The sequence below is a fragment of the Zonotrichia albicollis genome, chromosome 6 (assembly GCF_047830755.1).
Source record: "Zonotrichia albicollis isolate bZonAlb1 chromosome 6, bZonAlb1.hap1, whole genome shotgun sequence".
Classification (NCBI taxonomy): domain Eukaryota; kingdom Metazoa; phylum Chordata; class Aves; order Passeriformes; family Passerellidae; genus Zonotrichia; species Zonotrichia albicollis.
The window spans coordinates 9,884,160-9,899,135 of record NC_133824.1 but is presented as its reverse complement, the minus strand read 5'-3'; the positions used below and the strand labels follow the sequence as shown (position 1 = coordinate 9,899,135).

General features: G+C 40.7%; 1 protein-coding gene across 4 annotated transcripts in view; it reads right to left on the bottom strand.

The window, feature by feature from the left end:
* CCDC88C (coiled-coil domain containing 88C) overlaps positions 1-14,976 on the bottom strand; it is a 95,722-nt gene that overhangs the window by 52,965 nt on the left and 27,781 nt on the right. For all 4 annotated transcript variants that reach the window (XR_003379342.2, XM_014264454.3, XM_005483157.4 and 1 more), the window contains exon 4: positions 4,652-4,721. Coding sequence is in view for 3 of the 4 variants with exons in the window: in XM_014264454.3 (XP_014119929.2) it covers positions 4,652-4,721 (70 nt within the window). In the remaining variant the exon portion in view is untranslated. The remainder of the gene's footprint in view (positions 1-4,651; positions 4,722-14,976) is intronic.

Genomic DNA, 14,976 nt, shown 5'->3' with positions numbered 1-14,976 from the left:
ATTAATGAAAACTAGATTTCTATAGGCACTTGCTAGCAGGGACTTTGGGGTCCTCTCATTCACAAACTTAACATGTGATTTGAAAAGCGCATATAAATAGCAAAGTTCTCTGAAGGGACAGAAATGAGCCTATTTTAGGCAAGTAAAACCTCATTTCCATCCTTGATCTTAAACAAGCTAAAATCTCTCCCCTCTCATGATTATGTCTGTTCCAAAAGATCAACTGCCACACATTTCCAAGTACACTCACTAGCTGTGTAAAATTAAGAATGTCCAGAAATGGAGAATTTTTTAAATCTATCTAAATTGAGGTTCCCAACCATTACTGATATTCCCCATGTGGCCACATGAATGAGGGGCCATTTATAAGGCATGCTAAAACCAGACACAATATGGAAGAAGTGATTACAGCAATGTCATAGATAAGTAGGCTGATGATTCTCTTATTGAACACAGGGGGATTTGTGGTGCAGTAATGAATTGAAAAAGCTGTTCAGCAAGAAAAAGAATTGAGGAGAGACAGAAATTAAGAGGAAATTTAATGGTAGTAGCTGCCTACCACACAGTGCAGTGAAGAGAATAAATCCTCTGACATCAGCTGCATCATTCTGCAAGTCAAATTGCTGGGAAAAATTTTTTAAATCCTTTAATTAAACTTTCAAGTTTATTTTTAGCTCCCTATATTCTAGAACAGAGTCAAGCCTTAATCTTCTAACAAATATTTCTGCTATTTTTATGCCCTTAGACAAATAAAGTAGGCAAATTTGCCATGACCTGGAACTGTTTAGAGGACATGAAAGCAAGTAAATAAAGCTCACAAACCCAGCAGACATGTACCTTTTCCTATGCAAAAGCCCAAGTGCTGCTGCACTTTTTGTGATGGCAGTTCTGTTTTTCCAATAATCTCATGTTCAAAGCAGAGCTGCAGAAGCCCTCAGTAGTCCCAACTGGTGAGTGCCAAATGGAAGCTAAATGGTAAGAACAGCATTCACAGCCTCAGAGCTGTTCAGTTTATCATTTAATGTCTGTAACACCCTTTTGGCTATGTTATAGAAGGCAAAAGTAAAATTCCTGAAAAGTGTGCATAGCAAAACATCACACAGGCTTGTTACAAGAAATAAGTCACTGAAATTTTACACAGTGCATCACATCTAATGGCTCTCTGGTCTTGGAATCTAATGGCTCTCTGGTCTTGGACCTGTGGAGACAATACAGTCATTAAGAGACTTGCCAGCTGAAACAGTACAAAGCAATACTGGATTTGTTCCAGGAATGTGACCATGGGATTGGTTCTTCTTCCTCTGATCAAGAGGGACCCTTCTGTGAGATAACTTAGCTACAGGATGGGGAAGGCAAAACTGGGATTTCATCACTGCCTCACTAAGAAAGAGAGAATATCTTTGTTTTGCTTGTGTTTTCCCCTCCCAAGCGTTCCTGCCTTCTTCTGACTCCTCTCTGCACAGACAGTAACAAAGACATCACTCACACTGCTCATCACAGCCTATTCCTCCATTCAGCTTTTTGCATCAGCTTTACTCCCTCTGCCTCAGCCACCTCATTCTTGTTCCTCCTTTCCGAGCTTCCCATTAGCTCTCAGCCAGGTTCTTCTTCCTGAGGGAAGTTCCATTTCTGACCATGTCCCCTGCACATCTTACCAGTGAATGCCTACCCCACACTAAGATTAAGATGAGCTTTTCAGACACTCTCCTCCTTAAGTACATTCTTTAAAGCAAATACATCTGGTGTCTTCCTTTGCTCACCACCTGGTCTGTTGTGTCTAAGCTGGAACTGGTTCTCCACATTATTATATAATATGACAAGAAATTTGGGGGTTTTTGGTACACATACCCCACCAGTTTTAGACATTACAATCCAGAAGTTACATTTTTACATTTTTTATCGTTTCTTCTCATGTTCTGTCCAAATAATGCCAGTGATAAGTCAGCAATGGGGAAATTAAATTTTGAAAGATCACGTTTAAAAAAAAAACCAAATATACCTTCCCTAAAAAAAAAAAAACCAACAAAAAAAAAAACCCCGAACAAAAAAAAAAACCCCAAACCACCACTTTTTAAAAGATCTCAGAAAGAGAAGAAAGTTTTCTGGTTGTAATTAAAGGAACCAGAAGACAGCAACACATGTATGACTAAGTGTCTTTCCTACAAGAGACACAGGTATTTCCTCAAAGAGAGATCTGAGGTGCTGACAAAAGCCAGCAGGCCAATGATAGCAAATTAGAGCTGAATACAGGACAGCTTTCAAATGTGCATTTTCCCAGGAACCAAAACTGTATTTACCACATCATGAGTCTCCTGCCAGCTGTCACTCAGGAATGGCTGTGACAAGAAAGCAGCCAGCCTTTCCCACTGACACTTAGCCAGCAGAGATACTGCCTTGCTGGCCCAGACACTCCTATTCAGAAGCACTCCAGATGCTAAGGAGCCCAGTGCCCATATGACTGACAAGAACAAAGCTCTTGTCTTTTGACTTTCTTCTCTGCCCATAACAGTAGCCTGTGCAGCCCAATTAACACTTGCAGACTTTATTCTGCTTGCTGAAGAAGTGGATTTCTTACTCTCAGTTTGATTTTTACACAGAAGTACCAAGACTATGAGATTCAGTGATTCAACATTGGCTAATATTCTTTTCTGACAAATGCTTTTTTGTACATATGCACTCCACAGCTCCTAAGAGCAGCAAAATATAATCTTCTGCCAAGGTTTCTGCCATTTGTTTATTCTGGAGATGCTGATTAGCATGTCATTCTCCATCACTGCTGACAGGGTTCATTCAGTTTACCTTCTTTGGTAAAAACAAATACAATGTCCTTGGCACTAGCACTGGACTTAGGGAGAGAAAGAATGGGCATGCAAAAAGAAAAAAAAAGTAAAACACAGCAACAAAACTTTCCATTTCGGACATGTGCTTCAAAGAAGTCAACTCAATTTTCAGGTTTTTGCTTTCTTTTGTCTCACCAAAAGCACCGAACTCTGGAAATGAGCTTACTGGCTTCCACCTTACTTCTGATGTGATACTTTGTGCAACATATCACTGTCTAAACAACACGGTCAGACAAATGTTTTTCTTTTTGTCCAGTCTCTTCCTCACTTTTTCCTGGTTTTTCCATATATGTATTTTTCTCTCCATTCTCATTAATTATTCTTCTCACATTTCATTTGCAACATTTCCTTCACACCTTATGGCAATTCTGCAAGACTCTGGTGTGCATATATACAGCAAGAACTAAACTCATTATACAGGCACACAGAACACCTGGAGGACAGCACATCTTTGTGCCATGGCAGACTACATCCTGGGCCACTTGCAGTAAGGGGTGAAGGGACACAACTTTTAAACAAACAGCTGCTCTTCTGGCTTTGGCAAGAACTCACTCATCACACATACATATGCATCACATGGAAATACACATATTTATATGTATACCTCAGTGTTACATTCTAGATACATAAAGTTGTGAGATTCAGAGATGTTCAGATATTGGTAGTTTACCTACAAATACATACAGTTTATTAAAAATCATGTTTGTATTACGGCCAGTTTAGGAGACTGACTGCCAAAATCCCTTAGGAGCAACTCTCAGTCCAAACAGTTAAATCCAGCTGGTGGCCAGTCACAGGTGGGGTTCCCCAGTGCCCTGTTTAATGTCTTTATCAATGATCTGGACAAGGGGATCAAGGGCACCATCAGTCAGTTTGCAGATGACACCAGATTAGGTGGGAGTGTTGACCTGCTGGAGGGCAGGAAGGCTCTGCAGAGGGATCTGGACAGGCTGGATCCATGGGCTGAGGCAGTGGTAGGGGGTTCCAAGCAGTAAAAAGGTCCTGCCCTTGGATCAACAGCAATCCCAGGCATCGCTACAGGCGGGGGACAGAGTGCTTAGAAAGTGCAAAAGGAGCTGGGGGCGCCCTCTGACAGCAGCTGAACATGAGCCAGCTGTGCCCAGGGGGCCAAGAAGGCCAATGCCATCCTGGCCTGTGCCAGCAATGGTGTGGCCAGCAGGACCAGGGCACGGATTGTCCCCCTGTACTTGTACACCACCTTGGCCCTGCTGAGGTCACACCTCAAATCCTGTGCTCAGTTCTGGGCCCCTCAGCACAAGAGAGACATTGAGGGGCTGAAGTGTGTCCAGAGAAGGGCAATGGAGCTGGGGAAGGGTCTGGAGCATTAGTCTGACATGGAGTTGCTGAGGGAGCTGGGGGTATTTAGCTTGGAGAAAAGGAAGCTCTGAGGGACATTATTGCTCTCTACAACTACCTGAGAAGATGTTGTAGCAAGGTGGGGGTTGGTTTCTTCACCCACATAGCAAGCAAAAGGTCAAGAGGAAATGGCCTCAAGTTACACCAGGGCAGGCTTAAGAATACTCTTATGGATACTAGGAAAAATTCCTAACTGAAACAGTGGTCAAGGATTGGAACAGGATGCCTGGGGAAGTGGTTGAATCACCATCTCTGGAAGTATTTGAAAGACACATTTGTGGTGCTTAGGGACATAGTTTAGTGTTAAGGGCTGCACTCTTTAAAGTGTTTTCCTACTTAGTTAGAACAGAATTACAGAATTATTTAAAAAGACAACAAAAAAATACAGACTTTAGTACAGAGGAGGAGGATGGAGAAGCCAATGAACTACTCACCAGAAAGAGGATCTTTGCCAATCATTAAAACATTTGGTAAATTCATTACAATCAGCTGCTGAAGGACCTCCTAAACAAAAGAGAACAGACAAAGTTCAGTGTGAAGGAATCCAAATCAATCCCACCACAAAGAATACAAAGCTCCATCAGTTACAAAGCTTTTAACATACTGCTAGGTCAGAGGTCACAAAAGGAAGCCCCACTTGAGAGAGGAATCACTATTTGAAGATAGCATCAGGTTGCAGAGCTAACATACACTAATCACTTCTTTTAACAATGGCTAATATGGAACTTAAAGGGTCCCATGGCACTAATCAGGATAAATGCGTGACCATGCCAGGCACACCAATCATTCATGCCTTTACCCCAGGCATGACCTGTATTCATCTGATGTGCAACATACAGCTGCTGCCATGGCTCAGGACATATAAATGCAGCTGGTTCAAACATACCCTAAGCCACTCTGTGAAGTCTAAGTAACTCAAATAATTGGTCACATTATTCCATGGGTCTGAAAATTTAAGGATGGACTGGGGAAGTGGGTGTAGGGAAAAGCACTTGACCAGGCATCTAGCACTGCCCAGAGAAGCTGGATATAAAGTTCTAGATTTATTTGCATTGTTTTTAATCAGGAGTAAAACAGAATTAAATTATGTTCACTACATAATTAAGGGTCATTTTATTTTGGGGGAGATGACAGAAGGGAGATATACATCAGGCTGAACATCTGAATGAGCATCTGTCTGAAGCTGCTCTGAAATCACAGAATGGTTTAAGGGGGAAGAAAGGCTACAAGTCCTGGGGCAGGTAAAATGTCTGAAGTTGTTCAAATAAACACATTGCAAAGGGGATTCTGTACAGTAATACAACCAGCCATGCAGCCCAGGAACAAAGAGCAGAGCAGTACAGTTGTTAGCCTTCATTTGCAGTTACCAGCACCCCCACTTGTGATGATCTGGATAAAACATTTTGCAGGTGGGTTTTTATTTCACATAAAAAGCCGGGGAGGAAAACAGTTGTGTGACTGAAACACTGTGCTGAGATCCAGGAAACAAAAGTTCACAGATACAACTCAACCAAATGTTTGGCAGGTGCCTTTTTCCGGCTTGTCTCCACTTCCCAGACTACCCCCAGGCCACTGGAAGGGCACAGCATTGATACTTGCAAAGCATTCAGACCAGGGGGAAAAGCACCACAGCGCAGCAAAGTAACACACTTCCTGAAACAATCACCCATTCACCCTGACACTTCCCCTCCCAGCTACCTATTGTTATTTTTCTGCTTTTAAAGTTATACCACAGGAGCAAAATTAAGCCTGATTGAAGGAGGAAATCATTCAGAGAGCCTGCAGCCTTTGATAAGCAATCAGAGTGCATATTTGAAAAAAATGTTTTGGACAGAACACATTTCATTTTTTTTTTCTTCTGATCCATACCAAAACACACTCCTTGTTGGAAAAAGTAGAAATATCTGTGTCACAGCTAACAGGATTTCTGGAGCTGTTAAGGAAAAAGATTCTATAGTCCTTTATGTAATGTGAAGCTTGGCTACTGCAGACCAAACATTCGCTGACTCATTAGCCAAATGCATTTTCTATTTTGGGCATTTGAGACACATTAAACAAAGTTTGTTTACTGTAACAGGTGCAAAATCTATTGGATGTAAGAGCACATGGCTGGACTGCAACATGTGCTATGACAACACAGCATGGCCCCGAGGCTTTAAACAAAAAAAAAAAAAAAAAAAAACCACAAAATCAGACTTTGCATATACTGAAGTTTAGAGCTTTAACCAGCAATTTCCATGGCAAAAAAGAGCAGAAAGAATTCTGCTTCCAGTCACCCAGCACGTGGAGCAGCACTAAGGCAGGAATGCATAAGGAATTTGCGTTGTCTTTGTGTAACCATCAGATCTCTAGCTTTTTAACTGGCAGACACTAAAGACATTGCTGCTAACCTTTATGCTGTCAACATTCCCATGAGCTCCTCCTGCAAAATTATTTGAGTATACCACCCAACACAACCATGACTGAACTCCCTCATAATTGTCTGAGCTCAGTATCTTCTGGCAAGATTCTGACAGTCACTGAATAGAAGCTGAAATGGCCCCAAGCCTGGAAGAGTGATTTGTTAATTCAGATTGAAAGATTCTGATTGTTGCAAGATGTGATACTCTGACCCGTTTGTTTTTAAAGTAAAATATTTAAACAGATAATTATGTGTATTATTCTAAAAGCTTTTGCCTTCAGATTAGTGCTTGTGATGATAACACCTGACTTACAGTGCAGCTCACCAGCAGAGCTCAACACTTTACACAGGAAGGTCAATGCCCCGGCTGTCTATTTTCAAGCTCAGGAAAGCAAGTCAGAGAAACACAGTTACTTCAGTTTAATAAATTATCATCTGTGAACCAATGTACCAGTGAACCATCCACTCACACAATCACAAGCCTGAGATAGAACATGCCAAGGGAAAGCTCCACACTGATTAATTTAACTCAGATTTTATCCAGATTGAAACCCCAGAAAGTCAGTGAAGCTCAGCTGACACTCAAAGATGATGTGACCAAGTGTCAGATTGATTGCCCAAGATCCCACATCTGGAAATAGAACTAACATCCTCCTCACCTAAAAGCAAATCAGGAATTCCTCAACTTCTATAATTTATCAGTGTTTTCTTGTTTTCCTTCTCTGAAGCAGTAATAACACAGATTATTACACAATAAAAACATTTTACACAAGTAAAATGCTGTGCCTCAGCCTGGCCTCTCAGCTCCCCTCAGATCTTATAATTCCTCCTTGAAGACCCCATGAATGCCAACTGTGGCTTGAGGCAGGGAGCTGGGCTGTTTCCAGCCGGTGAGCTGGCACTAAGAGTCAAAGGGCCCCATGGACCCAACCATCTCCCAGGGTACAGCTACCCTGGGCATTGGCTTAACCTGGACAAAAAAAGAAACAGAAGATAAAATGGCCCATTTCCCCACAGGGGCAGCAAGCTGTATTATTGTATTACATATAAATGTTATGCTTGAAATCAAACACAGCTGTAAGACTGCAGCAGAGGCACAAATGGTGTGTGCTAATCCTTCTGCCTCAGGCAACCAGCATGGCTAGGGGCAACAAATCCAGGCAGGAGCTGCTGGAGAGGGAAGCAGGGTTTTCACATATTTTAAACAGCCCACAGCAATCCAGAGCACCCTGGAGAGCAACTGTACAAGCAAAAAGTCTAATTCCTCCAGTGAGAAGCCTTGTAATCATTTTTACAGCACAACTAAAGCTTGGTTAAAACAGTAAAGGTTACAACAACCTTTATGGTAAAAATGTCCCAGATTATTAAAACCATTCGAAACTGAGTTGCCAGGTTTACAGCTTAACCAACTCAGAAGCCAGCTACTGCAAGTCAGCAACCACCTCCCTCGGACTACAGTTTGTGAAAAAATAATGTTGGTATCAGAAGGGTTATTTAAGGAATCAAAACAAAGCCCTGTCAGTGCTCAGTGCAGTGCCTGTAGGTTTCTGAAATGCTCCTCACCCAAAGATCAGGATATTTTAAGCTTGAGGAGATTTGTCCAATATCTTTTGACAGCAGTAACAGTTGCAAGAATGGAGACTTCTAGGTAGGACATCCAACACCACGATCACAAAATATAAGGATCAGCAGCCAAGTCTTACACTCCTTGAGCCAGGCACCCAAACTCAGTAGATAAAGCCCACAAAGGTCTGAGCAATCAGTTACATGGCCCTGTACTGCCAGGGAGGGCTTTTCAAGGAAGGTCACACTGGGTGTTCAGACCTCGACTGCTGCGCTTGCTCACACAGACATGGAGCCTGAAGCTGGCTGGGACATTTGTGGTGCCCCAGGAACAAGAGGGACACTGCCAAGCCAGAGGTAAGCTTTGCTGAAAGCATCTAGGAGTGGTACACCAAGAAATATCAGTGAGTTACCTAGAAATCCTAAGGTTAAACAAATATTAATGCTCTGTTTCTCTCAGCAGCCTTCTGCTGTCTGAGCCCCTGCTATGAACTTGCCTGACATTTGCAAGCTCTTTGCAATCACTTTTTTAAAAAGAAGCTTAAGACAAAATAAAGCCAAAATTCCTCCACATTGATTCACACAGTCAAGGGCCTTAGGAAAAATCAAGACACATACAAGATTAAGGATAAAATTCTAAGCACCAAATTAAGCATTTAGGCTTACTAAATGCATGAATAAACACATTCATTCCCTCCATCTGAAAGTTTCTAATCATTCCTGGAGTGCTGAGGCATATTCTACATCCTCTTCTTATCCCTCCAAGATCACCCACACCGGATGTTTGCCCTTTGCCTCAGATCCTCAGCAGAGATGCAGCGGAAGCTCTGCCTCTCAGTCTCCATGGCCACATACCAACATTCTATTTACCTGTAACAGGCTAAGTGGGCCTCTTGTAATTTTGTAGGAACAAAGTCTCCTTGGCCCATACTGTACTTCAATACATATTTGCTTCTTAAAAATACACATGCAACAACAGCATGGAATAAAATGGTCTTAAGGTATTATTCTTGGATGCACTTTTGTAGTCCCAATTTAAGTGTGCCAACAGATCTTGCAATGAATGAATTACTAGGAAAGGAGTAGGTAAAATTGTCCTTTTCATGGCTGAGACCCAGCAAACACAAGCTTTACAAAAAAACCTTTCCCTGCATTACCATACAGCCCAGCATTAATGTAGAGTAACTACTAGTTTCTCATGCAGAATTAAATTAACCTCTGCCTGAATCCTAAACAAGAAGCAGTACTAAATAAATTATGTAAGGAGAGAGGCAGTCTAACAGTCATTGTAATTCAATGCTCAAGCCAAGCAATTCCATTTAAGTATATTGCTTAGCTATAAAATGCTAATTGCCCAGCTGACTGGGAGCCAAATGGTGCTTTCCTACTTAAAATGCCCATGAGGAAAAACCATCATCAGCTTCATTTATACCAGCAAAGGCAAACAGTACCCAGCCAGGGAATCTGGCTTACATTTTATCTGCAACTCAGGCCAACAGAGGAGGAAAGAAGAGTCCTATCTGCGCAGCACAGGCAACACCTTACTCTGATAACCTCGGTATGGATCTGATCTCACAAACATCCCTGGAGTGGGAAACATTTGGTCAAGCACTCAATCCTCAGAGAAGGTCTCAGCAGGAGTCAGTGGCCATCTGCACCAGCCCAACACCTAGCAGCAGGATGGGGTGCCAGCTTTGCCCCTGCACATTTTAAGGGCCCTTTGGATGCTGCCACAAAAACAGGCTGGGAGCTGCATTTCCCAGGCAAAGTGCACTCCAAGGGACAATTAAACCTAAATTTTTTTTCTGGAATCAAAATTCTAAGGAAGAGCAAACATGCTAACAAACAAGCTTGAAAATAAAACACATTTTAAACAGCAATTTGTGACACAAGGGTTGCTTTTTTTTTTTTCCCCAAAGTTCCCAGTTTTGTATTAAAATAATAATGAAAAGCTATTTTCAGCCTACAAAGACATTATATTTTAGACAAAAAATATATTTGTCTTCCAATAGATGTAAACTTCATAAAGTTTGGGGGGGTTGCTGTAATTATCTGAGGAGTTATTAATGGTGACAGAGAAATCACAGCAAGATTCTGTGAGCTGTATGGCACGGTCTTACAGAAGATTAGACAAGATTAAACAAGTTGTTGCCAGAAATTACAAGGAAGTAAAACACAAATGGTTTATTGACATGTTTTTCATGTACATCTTACCATGCAAGCAGGCCTGATGACACCATGTATGTGACTCAGTACTGTTTCCCTGCCAACACATTATATACATGACAAAATCTGATTAAGAACTTTGCTCATCTCTGCAACAATTGTACTTGTTATGTGATGGACTAGAGGATTAGCTGTCTTTAAATGGATTTTTTTTCCTTCTGAAAACCAGCAAATTACAAAGCACATTTCTAAAGACCCTTCAAGTGGAAACCCAAAAGCCACTAAAATAACTGTGGCCTCATCTGCTGAAAATAATCCATTCTGACAATTGTAGACTGGAATCTCAGTGGGAGGGAATGTGAAGGAATCATACCTAGTCTTCATTGTGCTCAGTCTGTGCAGGGTGCAGACAGCCAACTAAATGACAAAACTGTTATCAGTGTGTAAGTACACCATGTAAGAACAGATTTTATTTTTAACAATTACACATACGAGATTTGGATGGCATATAATAGACTATCACATAAAACCTCTCAAAATACCCAGAAGGACCCAGGCATAACCATCCACCCTATTCACTGCTCAGGTTTTGTTATTTGTATTCAAGTAGTGCAGAGGTCCCATCCAGGAGCAAAATCTCATTCACTGGAGCTGTACAAACAGTGAGGCATCCCTGGGACAAAGAACTTGTTATATCTACCCAAGTATCAGTAAACTACTAACAAGGGTGGGGGGGAAAGTAACAAGCAATGGAGGAAGGAAATGAAAATAAGATTCTGTGGCTATAATATGATTCACCACGTACATTCTCATTGCTTTATGAACTGGCTGGAGGGAACTACATCTCTCCAAATATCAGAGGGCATGGGAAGCAAAACAAGTCCTGACAAACACATTTTGCTTTAAGATGAAATTGTTCACAATGAACATTGTTCACATCACAAAAAAATCTATGTGTATTTAAATAAAGGTACTTTTATAGGACACAGTTTTACTTCTGGTTTAGTGGAATAAATAATGGAGAAGCTAACACTCATCAGTCACACAAATATCATTTTTTAATCAATCTAAATACAAAAGTGTTAATTTACTTCTGTACAATGACATGTATAGCAGTGGATTTTTTATCCTAGTTTCACTAACTCCAGGTTGAATCATCTCTGTTAATAAAACATACAGCCCTATGGCTGTGGCTAGTGGCAATATTGATTTGACCCAGAGAGTAGAAAATCCAATTGTGGAGCACTGCGCTTTCCTGCTTTTATTGCCAACAGCACCTTTGACTAATTTATCTACTTTTGCTGCAAATAAACAGCCTATTTGATTTATCCTCAACTTCTCTTTCCAATCATGTGCAAGTGACTACACATGTTTGTAATAGTGTCCTGACAAATTACTCTTGACTTGTATTTTATTTCATCTTAGATTTGTCCTGAGGTGGTTTATGCAGTAACAGGGAGCATGCAATGTTCTGTGTTAAAGGCTTGTCACTTGACATTACAAATCTAACCAGCTAAAATGCAACCCCATCTGTTGAACACACTTCCAGCTAATCTACAGTGGTCTCTATTCACCTTAACTCTCAAATTAATTAATTCACCTTAATTCTCTCAAATTCACCTTAACACAGTAAAAAACCACCACAGGCCATCAGAATAGACTTAAAGCACCACTGAATTCCCTGAAACTCAGCACCCAGCACACTCACTTGTTTTAAAAGGAAGTCAGTTTTTCCCATACCCTGGACATATTTTATTGGGATAATCAAGAAGTTTCATATCAAACTCTAAAAGTGAGCAACTGTATTTAAGCTTAACACTGAAGCTTGATACCAAAACACAAACACATCAGCCATGCAGAGCTCTGAGGTACAAACTCTGCTCCACTGCCCTTGATCACTGGAGTGAAAACAATTATATTATAATACAGCTTGTTATCAAGCAACAAACACCAACACAATAAAAGCTTCTCTAAGGAACACTAAGTGTAAGATCTGTTTTTTACCATTTCTCCTATTACATTTTGCCATTTTTCCTATCACAAGCATTTCTAAATCTTGGGAGGCTTATGTGTTTATATAAAACATACACAGCAAACACCTTAACTGGGCACATGATAGCAGTTCACATAAAATACACTGGATTTCTTAACACAATTGCTATATGCCATGAAGAAGACCAAATTTATTCAATGCAAGGCAACTATATGGCAAGTTGTGAGGCTTATTTAGAGAGGTTCAGAACTAAAGATCTGTACAGCAACTTCAACACTGCAGTGGGGGTCCAGGCTTTGAAAATGTGCCAAGACTCTAAAGAAGCAGCAACCACCAGACTGACAATTATGACACAACTCCTGAAAAAGCAGCAGCCAAAAGTAAAGCAAAAAAGGAGTCAAAGATGGGAAGATGTAGGAATACTAGCTACACATTATAGCAATAATACTTTCCCAAAGATAAATAATGAGCAGGAGCTAGGTAGCACAAACGTATACTTTTTGTAATTTATTAGTACAAATATTGCTTTAAAAAGAACGTGTTTTCTTGGGGAAAACCCTAAAACAAACTGTTACTCCTGTGAGGGCACAGGGGCATGTGTAACAGGAATAATTTTGATGTTACTCTAGTAAAAATATTGAAAAGCCAAATCAAAGCTGAAGTTTAAATATGAAAACAAATCTGTCAAACTAGAAAAAATTAATAAAGCAGAGAGGGGACAAAAAAAATGGGATAATTTCATTATTTCTAGTATTATGAAAAACATTTTAGTAGCAAACAGAAGGCCTAACAGATGCAAACAACTATAATGTGAATGTTTGAGTCAAATTTCATCAGTGACTAAGGGTAATAGAAGTAAAACAAACATCAAAGTTGACTGTTACCAATCTGATACTCTTATGTCCTGTTTGAAGCAGCAACTCATGAAAAACCTTTGATCTACCTCTCAGTCACCAAACAAAACAAGCTGCTTTACCCTGCCACTCTTACTAATGCTGAGTAACATCACACTGTCTCAGCCATCTTGCCTGCCATGGGGTCAGAGCTCACAGAGAAAAATATTTCTGTTAGCAAAAGGCCCCATGCTTTGCCTTCACTACATCCAAACATCCTCAGAGCTGCTCAAATATAAGGCAGTTAAAGGCTCAGAAACAAGCACAAACATGCTTGGTCTTCCCAGGATAATGCTCCCTGAACAAACAGGATTTAATTAATGTTACACTGGTAAACCATTTTCAGAGACCCAAATGGGTAGCACCGGAGAAACACAGAAAATGACACCTAGAAACTGAAAAACTCTAAACACATGGACAGTATTCATGAAGTGATGACCAACAGGAATTTTATGGGATAAGCATTTAGGTTATTGCTAAGATCACTTTGAAATGCATGAAAATCTTTGTCTCTAACTCAGGAAACTCAGTGTTTCCAGAACAATTTTTTTCCTCCAGTGAAGAAAACGGTTGTGACAGTGCCTGAAGAATACCTGTCAGAGAACTGAGCAACTGGTGTGACAGCACTTGTCCTACTTTTCCCACCCAGCATGTTTATAAATATGAAAGGGAAAATATCAATTAAGTTTAAATTATACCGACTAATTTCCAAAAGCTAATTTAAAGATTTTTAACCATGAGTCTCCACACGAGCTTGAAACTTGTGCTTGGGCAGCTTACATGCAACCTAGTATTGGACAACAAATTAATGTTTCAGGAAGCATGCACACAGTCACTGTGCCATCAGCTTATAATGTAACTGCAACAGAGAATGCAGCCTGGGCAAGAGGGGTCCATGAAGCATCTGCAGGTGACCATGCAAAAACCCGTGCTGGATTTACAGAAGAGGGAAGTTTTCAGCTGGTCTGAAGAGGAGAGGGTACAGGGAACAAGCTGTTCTATCCTACAAGGATGCCTGATCCAACAGTATGGTGCTATGGGACAAATGAGGTGACTGGGGAAGGTTTTTTGGGAAGGTCTGTAAGTTGAAACAAAAGAGTCCATAATTGCTAAACATCTGATTATGTTAGGTGCTTTCTGCTACAACCACCTGATGGTCTCTTGCAGGCAAACTCCCATTACCAACCAGTTACCAAGGGCACTAAAAACTTAAGTACCATTAATGCAGAGAGAGTAGAGTCCTTGCAGTTCAGGCATGCCCCTCTCAAATACTCCTAAAAAACCTCTAAAAGGTATTATGACAGGTTAATGTTATAAGCTTTCCAACTACTCTGAAACAGAATTTATATCCAGCACATCATTACTTCAGTGTATCACTGCATTATCACTATAATCTAATTTACCCAATACTGACAAGTTCAACAAACACCCACACATCCCTTGCCAGGTGCTTTGCCACTGCTGCAACAATCTCAATTTTTTTCTTAAGTTAAGGGAGAAGCTTCAAGGCAGATTAGATGGGCCTCCCATGCACAAACATACAGTGGTGTTTCTCTTTGTAGCTAGTAGATTGCCCCAGGCAGGGAATTTTCAAGACCGTCAACATTTCTTGCACTGTACAGGTGGAGAAGCTGCAATAAGTTTCATGTGACTTTCTCAAGGTAACCAAGCACCCTTTGGAAGAAAAACACTCCCAGCATTTACTGTGATAATCAGTTTTACCATTAGCACTGAGTTGCAATA